Raw genomic sequence first — 12,903 nt, 5'->3', positions numbered from 1 at the left:
TCTGCTGACCTTTGGGGTAAGGTGGATTATTGGTAAATCCACAGGAACAAAACCTTGCTTAGCCATGTCTGCATTTCCTTTGTGAGGCCTTGATGCTGGAAATGGTTTTGCCGATAGGGGACTAACCCCCATTCTAACTTCAGCGAGGTAAGCGAGTATGGCTGCATCAATATAGAGTGGTTTAACCAGCACTGGTATGTAAGACTCAGAGCAAGCAAACAAAACTGGCTCTGACAATTGTACCAAGTCACTCCCCTCAGACTGGGCCTGTTTGACATCTTGTCCATCAGTTATTATAGAAAAACGTTTAGTCAGTCACTATGTTCAATGTGTGTGTGTGTGTGTGTCTATAAACCAGAGCTCAGTACAGTATCCAATATAAACAGTGACCTGACTGCTTTAATGTGTGTTACCCAACAGTCCCTGCTTTCACCAGGCCCGGGTCCGTCTGGTACCTGAACAGCTGGACCTTTCTTCTCTGTGCTCTGTGTACCCAGTGGGACAGGTTTAATGTGGACGCACAGCTTCCTCTCTGGATCTAAGAGCCAGGGATAACTGGCTAAAGATGCATAAACACAACAAGATACAGTATACATAGAATGCCAGCGGTAGTGCATGCTCCTAATCTCCTCTTTTCATGTAAGGCAAAAAAACAGTATGGATAGGGTATGTGAATGTGGAAATAGATTAAATATTTGTCTTTTAATAAACATTCTCTTTTTTAAAATATGAACTGTAAAAGCTCCCGCCCCACCATAACATTCAGACATGTACATGGTACAATGTATATATATCACCTCAAGGAAGAAGGAACTTATTTTTGTGCCATCATGTATTACAAATGTTATCCTTAGAATACAAATCTCAAACCGTGCTCAAGAATCCCTCTCAAAATGCAGTGCAATCAACTTTTCACTTCACAGTGAAACGTTAAACAGGGATGCTGTGTCAGCTTGAAAGAAACCAGATAGGAAAAAGGAATGTGATTTAATCTATCCTTAATCTGAGGTTTTAGGAATACAATGCAATATAAATAATTTTAACGTAACTAATACCTTGAATCAACACTGAATATTATTATTTCTCTTTCAGGACTGACATACTGACAATAAACAGAGATCATGTCAAGCTCGGAATTTCAATGGCAACAACAGGACCTGTATAAAACAGAGCTATAACAACTCTGAGTCTGAGTCAATATCAATGTCATGGTGGGAGGAGCTAAACATTTAGCATCTGTGGATCAAGTTCAAAAGCAAGAGTTTGAACTTTGAACCACTCAATCCAATCCAAAGCTTGCTGGTTCCCAGCCAATCCCTGTTGCCTTACTCTCCAGTTGACCAATAGATTGGAGATTCACATCCAATAAGATCACAAGTCATTGGGGATATGCTCCCTGATTGGTCAGTCGTCAGGAACGGCCTCGTCCATCCACTTCAAATAGGGCAGGCTCCCGTCCTCCACTGGGAAACTAAGCACCTCTGGAGTCTCATAGGGATGCACAGACCTGGGGGTGGAGGGAAGCAACAACACAGACATTATGTAGCAGGTTGCTAAGTTAGCATTGATACTGCCTTCCTGAGACCTGAAGTATTGTTGCCCCGGACACAACTGCATGGGAGCATTTCTAAAAAAACAAATGAAACTTACTTGACATAGTCTATGAGCCTCTGGATCCTCGAGGTCCTCGTCTTCACCAACTAAAATGCAGAAAGGTCCGAGCTATTACTCTGGAAAGTTGGTTTCAACTCACAGTGTAAAACTGAACGACCGGCCAGAGACTTGAAAGCATAGCTCTACCAAATAACTTTACCATCAGAATTTCCGTCGCATCTTGAATCTCCCCTTTCCAGTAATACCTATGGGACAAAAATAAAAACCTTTGGGACATTCACAGTAGTAAACTGTACATGGGTTGTTCCATGAAATGAGTGCCTTTGATATTTTAGGTAGAAATTGTGCACAAATATTGAATTTGTGCATCCTCTGTGACTTCTAGGAAGATTTTAACCCACTTAACCGCAACATTTATCCAAGTTTACACCATCATTGTAGTTATTTTGTTGCTTTGACAAAGTCATTTCTGAAGATTATTATTAATTTCATGTGATTAGTAATTCATTTTAAGGTAAAAAATAAAATAAAATAAAAACCATGTCCCTTATTTTAAGGTCAACCCTATTACCCTGAAACTATTCCTTTTTTAACATTTATTTTTACCAAAAGACACATTGTACATCTAATAGTAAAATCATAGTGTAAAAGCAGGTGAACTGGCCATTTTCTGGTGTTTTGTGGTGAAAAAATGAGTATGTCAATTATAACACATTAACTCTATTGCCCATAGATAGACAGGCTAGAAATGTTTAAACAATTTAATTTAATTACCACTCCCTGTTACACACAACAAGCTTCCATTCCCCCTGTCACAAGGGGATTTATGAATGATATAAGACAATGTCATCAACCCTGTTACGGTCAACCCTGTTACTTTATTTGGCACTTAATAGGCACTTACTATAGTATTTACATGGGAAAACATGGTTTTTATTAAGTTGAACGTGTGCTTTTTATGACAGAATGATAAAACTAGGTGAAATAAAAAGTATTTTTCACCAATTTACACTACTCAAAAGGCACCTAATTGGTGGAACGACCCACATACACAGATGTAGTAAACAGTATACTTCTGTGTAGTGTGATAGGCTAACTAATGCTCTTCAATTATATAATAGTTTTTCTCCAACATTCATCTCTACCAGGAAGTTAGTCTCAAGCCAAGCAGGCCTATCAGTGACAGACACATACACTTTGATTGACAGCTGGCCAATATTCACAGTTTCTTTACAGTGCCAAAGTCACACAATGGCCTGCTAATGTGAGGGTTTGGCACCTGTTTCTGGCCTGGTGGCTGTTGCTGTATCTTACATATTTCTTTGTCTTAGGTCATGAAAAAGAACGTGTGTTGTTTCTTGTATGCTTGTCAATGGTTAACCAGCTACTCAACAAGGTGCTACTGGATTTGCACCTTCAGGAAACAGAACAGCAGCGACCTGCTACGAAAATAGTTACTTATCAATCAGTTGAATGCTGAGTTAAAGGAGGAGTTTCAAAACAGTAGGCTGCTAGGCTCCAGAAGCTGTGAGGAGTCAATTAAGGCTCTTAGCATTCAAATGACTGTTGGTCCGTTTTACAAGTTTTCCATTACCCTTTGACGAGGTCTCCTTTGTGTTTTTGCACCAACTTTCCTTATCTGACTCTCACCTTCTTTTGTTGACTCAATAACAATGTGATTATGCATTTACAGGCTTACACACTTTAGAGAGAAACTTTCCCACTCTCTTACTAGTGGTGAGAAACATTTACATTCAGACAACTAAACCAAAACAGTTTCCCCCTTGGGGTCCCGAGGACCGAGTTTGGAAAACCCTGGGTTAGTGGTTAGATTTAGAGTTAGGGTTAGGGTTATGGGTTAAGGTTATGGTTAGGATTAGGTGTGTGTGTGTGTGTGTGTGTGTGTGTGTGTGTGTGTGTGTGTGTGTGTGTGTGTGTGTGTGTGTGTGTGTGTATCCCATGTGGCTCAATTGGTAGAGCATGGTGCTTGCAATGCAAGGGTTGTAGGTTAGCTTCCCACGGGGCAACCAGTATGAAAAATGTATGCACTCACTACTATAAGTCGCTCTGTATAAGAGCAACTGCTAAAAATTAAACATGTGTGTTTGTGTGAGCCAGACTGGCACTGGCAGTACTTACATGGTGGAGGTCCTGGGCAGAATATTGATGCATGCTGCCATCCTCCTCTCCATAATGGCTCTGTGGGGAGAGGGGGAAGGGAGGAGAGGAGAGATACAGCAACAATTATGATATCATACGGTTATTTTGCAGATGTGTTGTTTTTTTAAAGCATATTTGGCCTATTTAGTATATGGCCCATACGGGAATCAAACTCACTAGCTCAACCAGGGCCGTGCACAGACCTTTCAGGGGACAGGTGCTCAAACTGTAAAAATTCGTATCTTGAAATTCACAACACACCAACTGCTTCTGTAGCGAAAATGTTAACATGTTTGAGAATAGGCCTCTTTATTTCTGCAACAGCACACTCACTCATCACAAATTGTATACAAGCTAGTTACTATGCCTCCTAAAGACATGATTGACATCGGGAAAAGATGGTGAGCTATCAGTTGATCATTCATATTGATGATTGATGTAAATCTGCTAGTTAGCTAGCTCATTTTGTTTTTATAATTGTGATTTTTCTTCAAAGCTCTTAAATAATAACTTCATAATTTACACTGAACAACATCCAACAATTTCAAAGATTTTACTGAGTTACAGTTCATATAAGGAAATCAGTCAGTTGAGATAAATAAATGAGTGTCACGATCGTCATAAACAGTGGACCAAGGCGCAGCGTGATAGGCGTACATCTTTTAATTGAGTACTTTATACACTACAACAAAACGATATGTGAAGTCTAAGGTTCACCAAAACAAACCTACACAGAACAAGATCCCACAAATAGCTATGCCAAACAGGCTGCCTAAGTATGGTTCCCAATCAGAGACAACGAGAATCAGCTGCCTCTGATTGGGAACCACCCTGGCCAACATAGATCTACATGATCTAGAACATAACATAGAAAATACAACATAGATAATCCACACCCTGGCTCAACATATAAGAGTCCCCAGAGCCAGGGCGTGACAATGAGGCCCTAATCTATAGATTTCACATGACTGGGAATACAGATATGCATCGTTGGTCAGAGATACCTTTAAAAAAAGAAGGTAGGGGCGTGGATAAGAAAACCAGTCAGTATCTGGTGTGACCACCATTTGCCTCATGCAACGTGACACATCTACTTCGCATACAGTTGATCAGGATGTTGATTGTGGCCTGTGGAATGTTGTCCTAGTCCTCTTCGATGGTTGTGCGAAGTTGCTGGATATTGGCGGGAACTGGAACATGCTGCCATACACGTCGAACCAGAGCATCCCAAACATGCTCAATGGGTGACATGTCTGGTGAGTATGCAGGCCATGGAAAAACTGGGACATTTTCAGCTTCCAGGAATTGTGTACAGATCCTTGTGACATGGGGCTGTGCATTATCATGCTGAAACATGAGGTGATGGCGGCGGATGAATGGCATGACAGTGGGCCTCAGGGTCTCGCCACGGTATCTCTGTGCATTCAAATTCCCATTGATAAAATGCAATTGTGTTTGTTGTCTGTAGCTTATGCCTGCCCATACCATAACCCCACCGTCACCATGGGGCAGTCTGTTCACAACGTTAACATCAGCAAACCGCTCGCCCACACGATGACATACACGCTGTCTGCAATCTTCCCGGTACAGTTGAAACCGAGATTCATCTGTGAAGAGCACACTTCTCCAGCGTGCCAGTGGACATCAAACATAATCATTTGCCCACTGAAGCCGGATACAAAGCCGAACTGCATTCAGGTCAAGACCCTGGTGAGGATGACGAGCACGCAGATGAGCTTCCCTGAGTCGGTTTCTGACAGTTTGTGCAGAAATTCTTCGGTTGTGTAAACCCAATTTCATCAGCTGTCCGGGTGGCTGGTCTCAGATGATCCCGCAGGTGAAGAAGCCGGCTGTGGAGGTCCTGGGCTGGCGTGGTTACACGTGGTATGAGGTTGTGAGGTTGGTTGGATGTATTGCCAAATTCTCTAAAATGATGTTGGAGGCAGCTTATGGTAAAGATATTAACATTAAATTATCTGGCAACAGCTCTGGTGGACATTCCTGCATTCAGCATTCCAATTGCAAGCGCCCTCAAAACTTAAGACATGCACATTTTAGATTGACCTTTTATTGTCCCTCAGCAGAAGGTGCACCTGTGTAATGATCATGCTGTTTAATCAGCTTCTTGATATGCCACACCTATCAGGTGGATGGATTATCTTGGCAAAGGAGAAATGCTCACTAACAGGGATGTAAACAAATTTGTACACAAAATCTGAGAGAAATAAGCTTTTTGTGGGTATGGACAATTTCAGGGATCTTTTACTTCAGCTGATGAAACATGGGACCAACACTTTACATGTTGTGTTTATATTTTTGTTTAGTATAATATTGCTAATCTTCTAAGTCAAGGCTATTGCCTTTTGTGGATATTTTAGTATATGGTGGTTAGCTAGGGTCTAGACTACCTGTGTTGCTGCTCAATATCCTCATTTTGAAAACAATTGAGAACATTTCCTCAATACTACTACTTTAAACTGTGAGGATGGATGGGGGTGAAGAACATTTACATTTTGGCGCGGCTCGTTTGAAAGCTACGAAGCGTTCTCTCCAGGCAAGGCCATGGTAAACAGAGAACAGCTCATCTATAGTACATGCACTACAGACCAGGGTTGGGCTCAATTCGATGCAGTCAATTCAGGAAGTAAACTGAAATTCCAACAGAAATCTAATGAAATGTATTTGTCACATGAGCCGAATACAACAGGTATAGATCTTATCGTGAAATGCTTAACTAGCATAACTAGTGTATTTCAACACCAATAAACCCACCCGTTTAAAAATGAATTTACTAAATGTCAATCTAGCAAACCAGGCAACTAAAAGCAACTTTCTAAACAATGTTTTGGTTAGGGTCTAGCTTGTTAGCTAGCTAGCTAATGTTAAGTTAGCTGTCTAGCCAGTTCAAATAATGACCATATCATATAGCTGACAACGTCTTCACTTTAGCTAATTTGTCTTCATTATTACAGGAAAATAAACATACAACAAGATCATTATTTACAAGTTATTGGCGAGCTAATTACAGAAAATAGCTTATGGTTGTGAGTGTGACAAAATAAAAGAAAGGCATTCTAACTGAGAATTTTAGAACTTGGACACTGTCTCATTGGCCTAACGTTATATCCTAATTTGACTTTGCTGCTGGTTATGTTTTTCACATTACCGTCTCTAGTAAACACATACTATATCAAATAAAATCAAAGTTTATTTGTCAAATACACAGGATACATAAGGTGTAGTGAAATGGTTACTTGCATAGTGGAGTCTTTTGTTTAGACATGTAGCTAGCTAAACAATTAACTATAATCCCAACTCATAACGTTACTACCCTGAATCTGCAAGTAGCTAATCAACCAGGAAAGGACTACCTACACATACTGACCAGCTCATGTTATAGACAGAAGCACGCTACTTGGCAGACCAATCTGAACTCATCTCTCGGCATGTTCAGCCCATCCATTATCTCAGCCAATCATGGCCAGCGGGAAAGTTCCTGTCTTTTTCGGTGGCTAAACCAACTAGGCTCGTTTATTTATATTTACAGATGACATACAAGTTTGTTATTAAGGCACATTAAAGTTCACGTGTTCCAGAAGGCATTTCTGACAAAAAACGAATTTAGATTTAAAAAACTAGTTTATGTTCAAATGCCTCTCCTGTGAAGTAGTGACACGCAACATACACCTAGTTTCCTGAAATGAGTCCCTTTAAGGGGCATCTATTTTTAATGACTTCTCAATTAACAGAAAAAGAGAAGCTATTTATGTCAATCGTGCACATACACGAACACACACACACATACACATGTAAATAGTGCCATACATGCACTCCAACGTGTTCAGTTGGCCTTGCTGTTATGATTTGGCCTTGCTGTTTTGCATTGTTGTTTTCGCTTTCGTGCATTCCGCTGGGGGAATGGGGATATGGGGGTGGCTTGGGGGTAGGGAGTGAAATAATTGTATTCTATTTTATTATCATCATTTATTTTTATCTCGGGGGGGGACTGGTTGAGGGGCAGTTCTCGGGAAACTGCAGGGGGGATCTTGGAGGGCTGGTGGCCTGGCGGTTGGGAGCTTGGGCCGGTGGCTGATAGGTCGCTGGTTCGGGTCCCCGTTTTTTGACCTTGTGGGAGATCTGTCGACGTGCCCTTGAGCAGGACGTTGACCCTGGTTGCTTCTTTGGGTCACTCTGGATGGGAGTTAGATGACTGAATGTAATGTAAATGTTGAGCGGCTTCACTGCAAGTAAATGGTATGTTTTAATATTCAATCCCAAAAAATATATATAATACTTTTTAAAAGTTAAAGAATAGGATTAAATCAAATCAAATCAAATCAATCTTCTGCTATGAGAGATGGGTTTATTTACAGAGCAATTCAGTTGAGCATTTCCTGTTGAAATATCATAATGTAAAGTGTGACCTAGGTCATTCTGAATTTGGAATGAAGCCCGCATACTGTTTTCTCAACCATGTGAGACCAATTTGAGACCTCTTATGGGATAGACCTTTTCACACAGCCTCATCATTATTAGTTTCACAATTTATCACTTACTTTTCTACAGTCCAGCCAACTATGTAATGGGTGGGTGTGTGGGCTCCCTGCCTGTGCCATTAAACCCCTACAACTCATCCAGAATGCCGCAGCCCGTCTGGTGTTCAACCTTCCCATGTTCTCTCGCGTCACCCCGCTCCTCCGCACACTCCACTGGCTTCCAGTTGAAGCTCGCATCTGCTACAAGACCAAGGTGCTTGCCTACGGAGCTGTGAGGGGAACGGCACCTCCGTACCTTCAGGCTCTGATCAGTCCCTACACCCAAACGAGGGCATTGCGTTCATCCACCTCTGGCCTGCTGGCTCCCCTACCTCTGCGGAAGCACAGTTCCCGCTCAGCCCAGTCAAAACTGTTCGCTGCTCTGGCACCCCAATGGTAGAACAAGCTCCCTCACGACGCCAGGACAGTGGAGTCACTCACCACCTTCCGGAGACATTTGAAACCCCACCTCTTTAAGGAATACCTGGGATAGGATAAAGTAATCCTTCTACCCCCCCCACCCCCCCCAAAAAACAAAAAAAAAACATTGTAAAGTGGTTATCTCACTGGCTATAAGGTGAATGCACCAATTTGTAAGTCGCTCTGGATAAGAGCGTCTGCTAAATGACGTAAATGTAAATGTAATGTTTGTTTCAATCTGGTAATGTAAAAAATATATTTGAACTAATCTCACTTCTGCAGAAAGTGTCTCACTGCCCTCACGTTTGACCATTTCCTTATTTATTTCCTCTGAAATTGTATAATTGTTAAAGAGAGATATCCTCTTTTTAATAAGTGTCTGGTGAGTGGCAGAATGAGTCAGACATGTTATTGTAGCTTAGCTGAGAGTGTCTGCTTGAGAAAAATTGTTGTTCTGATACTCTCACTCTGAAAGTTTTAAAGATGCGCTATGCAGAAATCACTCCGCCATTTCCTGGTTGCTAAAATTCTAATAGTTCGCCTAATTTCAGTTTATGTGACAAAACAAGCAAGCATAGTGTAGAGAATCATTGTACCATCTAAACCGCTGTGAAATATATTTTCCATAACCAAAAATATTGAATTTTCAGCTGTTTGACGCTGGTGTACAAAAGTAAAAACCGCAAAAACTAAACTTAAGAATGAGAAGCATAGCGGTAGCGCACATTGAACAGATCTACCACTTGAAAGATTTGCTTTCAATGAGAATGACAGATCTATAACAAACATTTCTGTGTGAATTTGGTCGGGTCGCCCAAAAAGTGACATATTGCAGCTTTAAATATATATTTATAAGCTTTATATTAATTCCAGTTTGTCTACAAATTAATCATTGATATGTTGGATTCACATCTCTATCTCGACCAAAACTCAAAGTTAAAGAATAGGACTAAATCAAATCAAATCAAACTTCTGCTATGAGAGATGGGTTTGTTTACATGCACTTTATATAAAGTTTGATTTTACTTAGTCCTATCCTTTAACTTGAATTTTTGGTTGAGATGGAGATATGAATCCAACATAATAATTATTAACTTGTAGATTACATTTCAAATCAACCAAAGCTTGAAACCCTTGGCCTATATGTATTGTCTATTTTTTGTTGAATCCTGGGTTGAACCGAAAGAATAGCTGTTGATGACTTTGCATAAACTATCTAGGCCTAAATAATGTAATTGATGATATATGATTCATAAAGTATGGTTACATTTCATTTGCTCTGTTAAACCTACTCTTTGAAATGACTTCGATAGCAACAGTGAATCCTATTACATTTTTAAGTGGAGAATTCTGGATAATCATTCTCACGATAGCACATTCCTGTATACTTATGCTAAAATGTTTATTCTATTCTGTTGAGCCATTTACTTTATGTTTGTATTCTTATATTTTATAATGTATTATTGTTGTTGCATTTTCGAGAAGGAACCTGCAAGGAAGCATTTCGTTGAGATTGTGTATAGAATGAGTATCCCGTACATACGACTAATAAAACTTGAAAGTGAAATATTCGTACTAGTCAAATATCAAAGCATTCGGGATAATGTGTAGAATTGTTCCACATTCATGCAATGAGTTCTGGGATATTAGAATCTTCTTGTTTTAACCTCTGCTATCTTCAACCTAGCTCATTCTCAGGAAATTCTCTAACCCTAACCCTAACTCTACCTCATGAAAAGATGATATACTGTATGATTGATCCTGTTTCACACAGTCGAAGTTTACTTTTTTTCCCTGCTCAAACTAATGCATTCAAGGGTTTTCCCTCATTTTGTTTGGGTGCATGATGTTGTTAAACACAACAATCACATTGATTAGCCTAGAAGCATTTGACCACTGATTCAATGTATAGTTTGTGTGTGGTGTAGTATTGTGTAGTTACAGTGTAGTATCGTGTAGTTACAGTGTGATAATGGTAGGCTGTACTGTAGCCTACCTGCCGATGTCCTTGGCTGCCTGTTCGTTGGGGCAGTTGATGAGGAGAACAGAGTGGTGTCCAGGTACGTAGTTCCCTGAGATGGAAGAATGGAGCTTTACACCCAGGGACCTCAGCATGGGATACATAGACATGGTCAACATCATTCCCTGGAGAAGAGGGAGGAGGAGGAACAGCAACACAGTTCATTTTAATATCCCAATCGCAAGATGTCACCCACCTTGTGATTTTTATTTATTTATTTAATCAGGCAAGTCAATTAAGAACAAATTCTTATTTACAATGACGACCTGGAAAAGGCAAAAGGCCTCCTGTGGGGACGGAGGCAGGGATTAAAAAATTAAAAAATTCGAACAAAATGGACAACACAGACAGAAGACACTGGCAACAGCACAAATACAACAGCAAATAAACAGTGGATGTTTGTGTGAAGTAAAACAACATGCTTCCTTACATAAGGCAACGCAAACTCGTGACATCGGGTGACAACAAGAAACAACTACGTCTCAACAATCTGTTAATCTATTTGTCCTTTGAACTCCTCCAGGGACACCAGGTTCCTTTAGTTTTAGGTAATTCCAAGACCAGGGGGCTGAGTAATGATAGGACCTTTTTCCATGCTCAGTTCTAATTTTCGGGACCGTTAGCATAAAACAAGATTGAGATCTAAGCATGTATGAGTTTTCATTTCGAGCTAGAAGAGAGGATAGATAACATGGCAGTTTTCCCAAAATGGCCTTATAAGGAACAATGTACTGATGGTATTCCTCTTATGCCACATAATAAGTGTAATGCTTTCACATATCACTCCAGGTAGTACAAATTGTCCTCAAAGACAGATCTAGGATCAGATACCATATCTTTGACCCTGCATCAGCGGTTAGGCTATTGGCCAATATCCCACAATCACATCTCTGAGTTGAGGTCACTTCAGGGCAAGTTGTAGAAGGAGTCAGGACATGGTCCCTGATGGTCATTCATTGGTCAGTGAACAATACCAGGTATTATCCCTGCTGTCCCATCAGAATGCTGGAATGCTGTGTCCGGGCTTCATTTTGGTGACTCTCTCTGTTCTCTATCCTCTTATTATTGCGCTGCCACAGCTGAATGGCTAGTTGGAACAGACGGTGGCCAATTTATAATTCTCTCTCTCTCGCTGCAGCCTCTCTCTGTCTCTCTGCAAGCAGCATGGCATGAGATGGAGTGATTGGCATTTCACTCAATAACAAAGTGACCCCTCCCCCCAAAAACATCTGTCAATAATTGTTTTGTACAAGAGAAGCATTTCACTTTAATAAAATGAATCTGTGACTATTTGGTGAGGGTTGTCCGCTATATATTTTATTGTTATAGGTAACTGATCTTATATAGCCATTTGTGAATTATTGCAACAAAACTGCATTCCAAAACATTATTAATTTGCCATCTGGATACATTTATATAATTGTATTCAACAAAATAATGAACTTACCATACAGATCACGAACAATCCCGAACGACAGAGAGTTTGAGCTAGGGACTGCTTGTGATAGCGTGGGGACAGCCAGTCCATTTTACTGCCAGCAACAAATGTCATTCCGACCAAGAGTTATTCAGACTGTCAGGCCCGGGTTGGAGAGGGAGAGAACAGATGGCGCCTTGTGCGCTCAACTTGACCTGGAGAGGGTGGAGAGGTTCTCTAAGCAGCTATGCGCATATACCCTCACCAATAAAGTTCTCGCTTCATAGTCCGGTGGCCATTTCTTCTGAATAATAGTCTATTTTTAATGTGCTAAATCTGCAACGGTTAACTTTTCTGCTGGTGAAGCCACATTTCTGCACAGTGACAGGTAGGTCGGATAGGATAGATATAGACAGATATAGGCGCTTTTCATTGGATGTTTGACACTTCCTGATACACCAGTGTCCAACCAAACACTGGCATTGAACATAGGGCGCTACCCCCGAACCCTGTCCATAAGCGGCTTTCGCTCCCTAATAAACATAAGTGCTTTTCACTGGATGCGAGGTAGAGGCTAGAGGGGTAGGCCTATGTTGTGTGCAGATTAAAAATATAAACGGTTTTATTTTAGTGGGTGAAGTAATACTGTAAGCGGGGGATCTTTTTGCCCACGATGCAGATGGCTAAATCAGTCTGCTAATACAGGACTACTAAAGGCCTAGTGCACTACTTTTGTG

General features: G+C 40.7%; 1 protein-coding gene across 1 annotated transcript; it reads right to left on the bottom strand.

The window, feature by feature from the left end:
* Positions 1-406: 406 nt before the first annotated feature.
* Positions 407-12,547, bottom strand: LOC121583385 (protein CutA homolog). Its single transcript, XM_041899565.2, has 6 exons — positions 12,197-12,547; positions 10,726-10,874; positions 3,754-3,813; positions 1,814-1,859; positions 1,651-1,700; positions 407-1,507 (listed from the first exon to the last, which is right to left on the bottom strand). Exons 1-6 carry the CDS (start codon positions 12,299-12,301, stop codon positions 1,405-1,407), a joined length of 513 nt encoding a protein of 170 aa, XP_041755499.1. The 5' UTR covers positions 12,302-12,547; the 3' UTR covers positions 407-1,404.
* Between the last annotated feature and the right edge of the window lie 356 nt (positions 12,548-12,903).

The sequence above is a fragment of the Coregonus clupeaformis genome, chromosome 15, assembly GCF_020615455.1.
Source record: "Coregonus clupeaformis isolate EN_2021a chromosome 15, ASM2061545v1, whole genome shotgun sequence".
Lineage (NCBI taxonomy): Eukaryota > Metazoa > Chordata > Actinopteri > Salmoniformes > Salmonidae > Coregonus > Coregonus clupeaformis.
The sequence above is the reverse complement of the archived record's forward strand: the minus strand, read 5'-3'. Positions and strand labels throughout refer to the sequence as shown.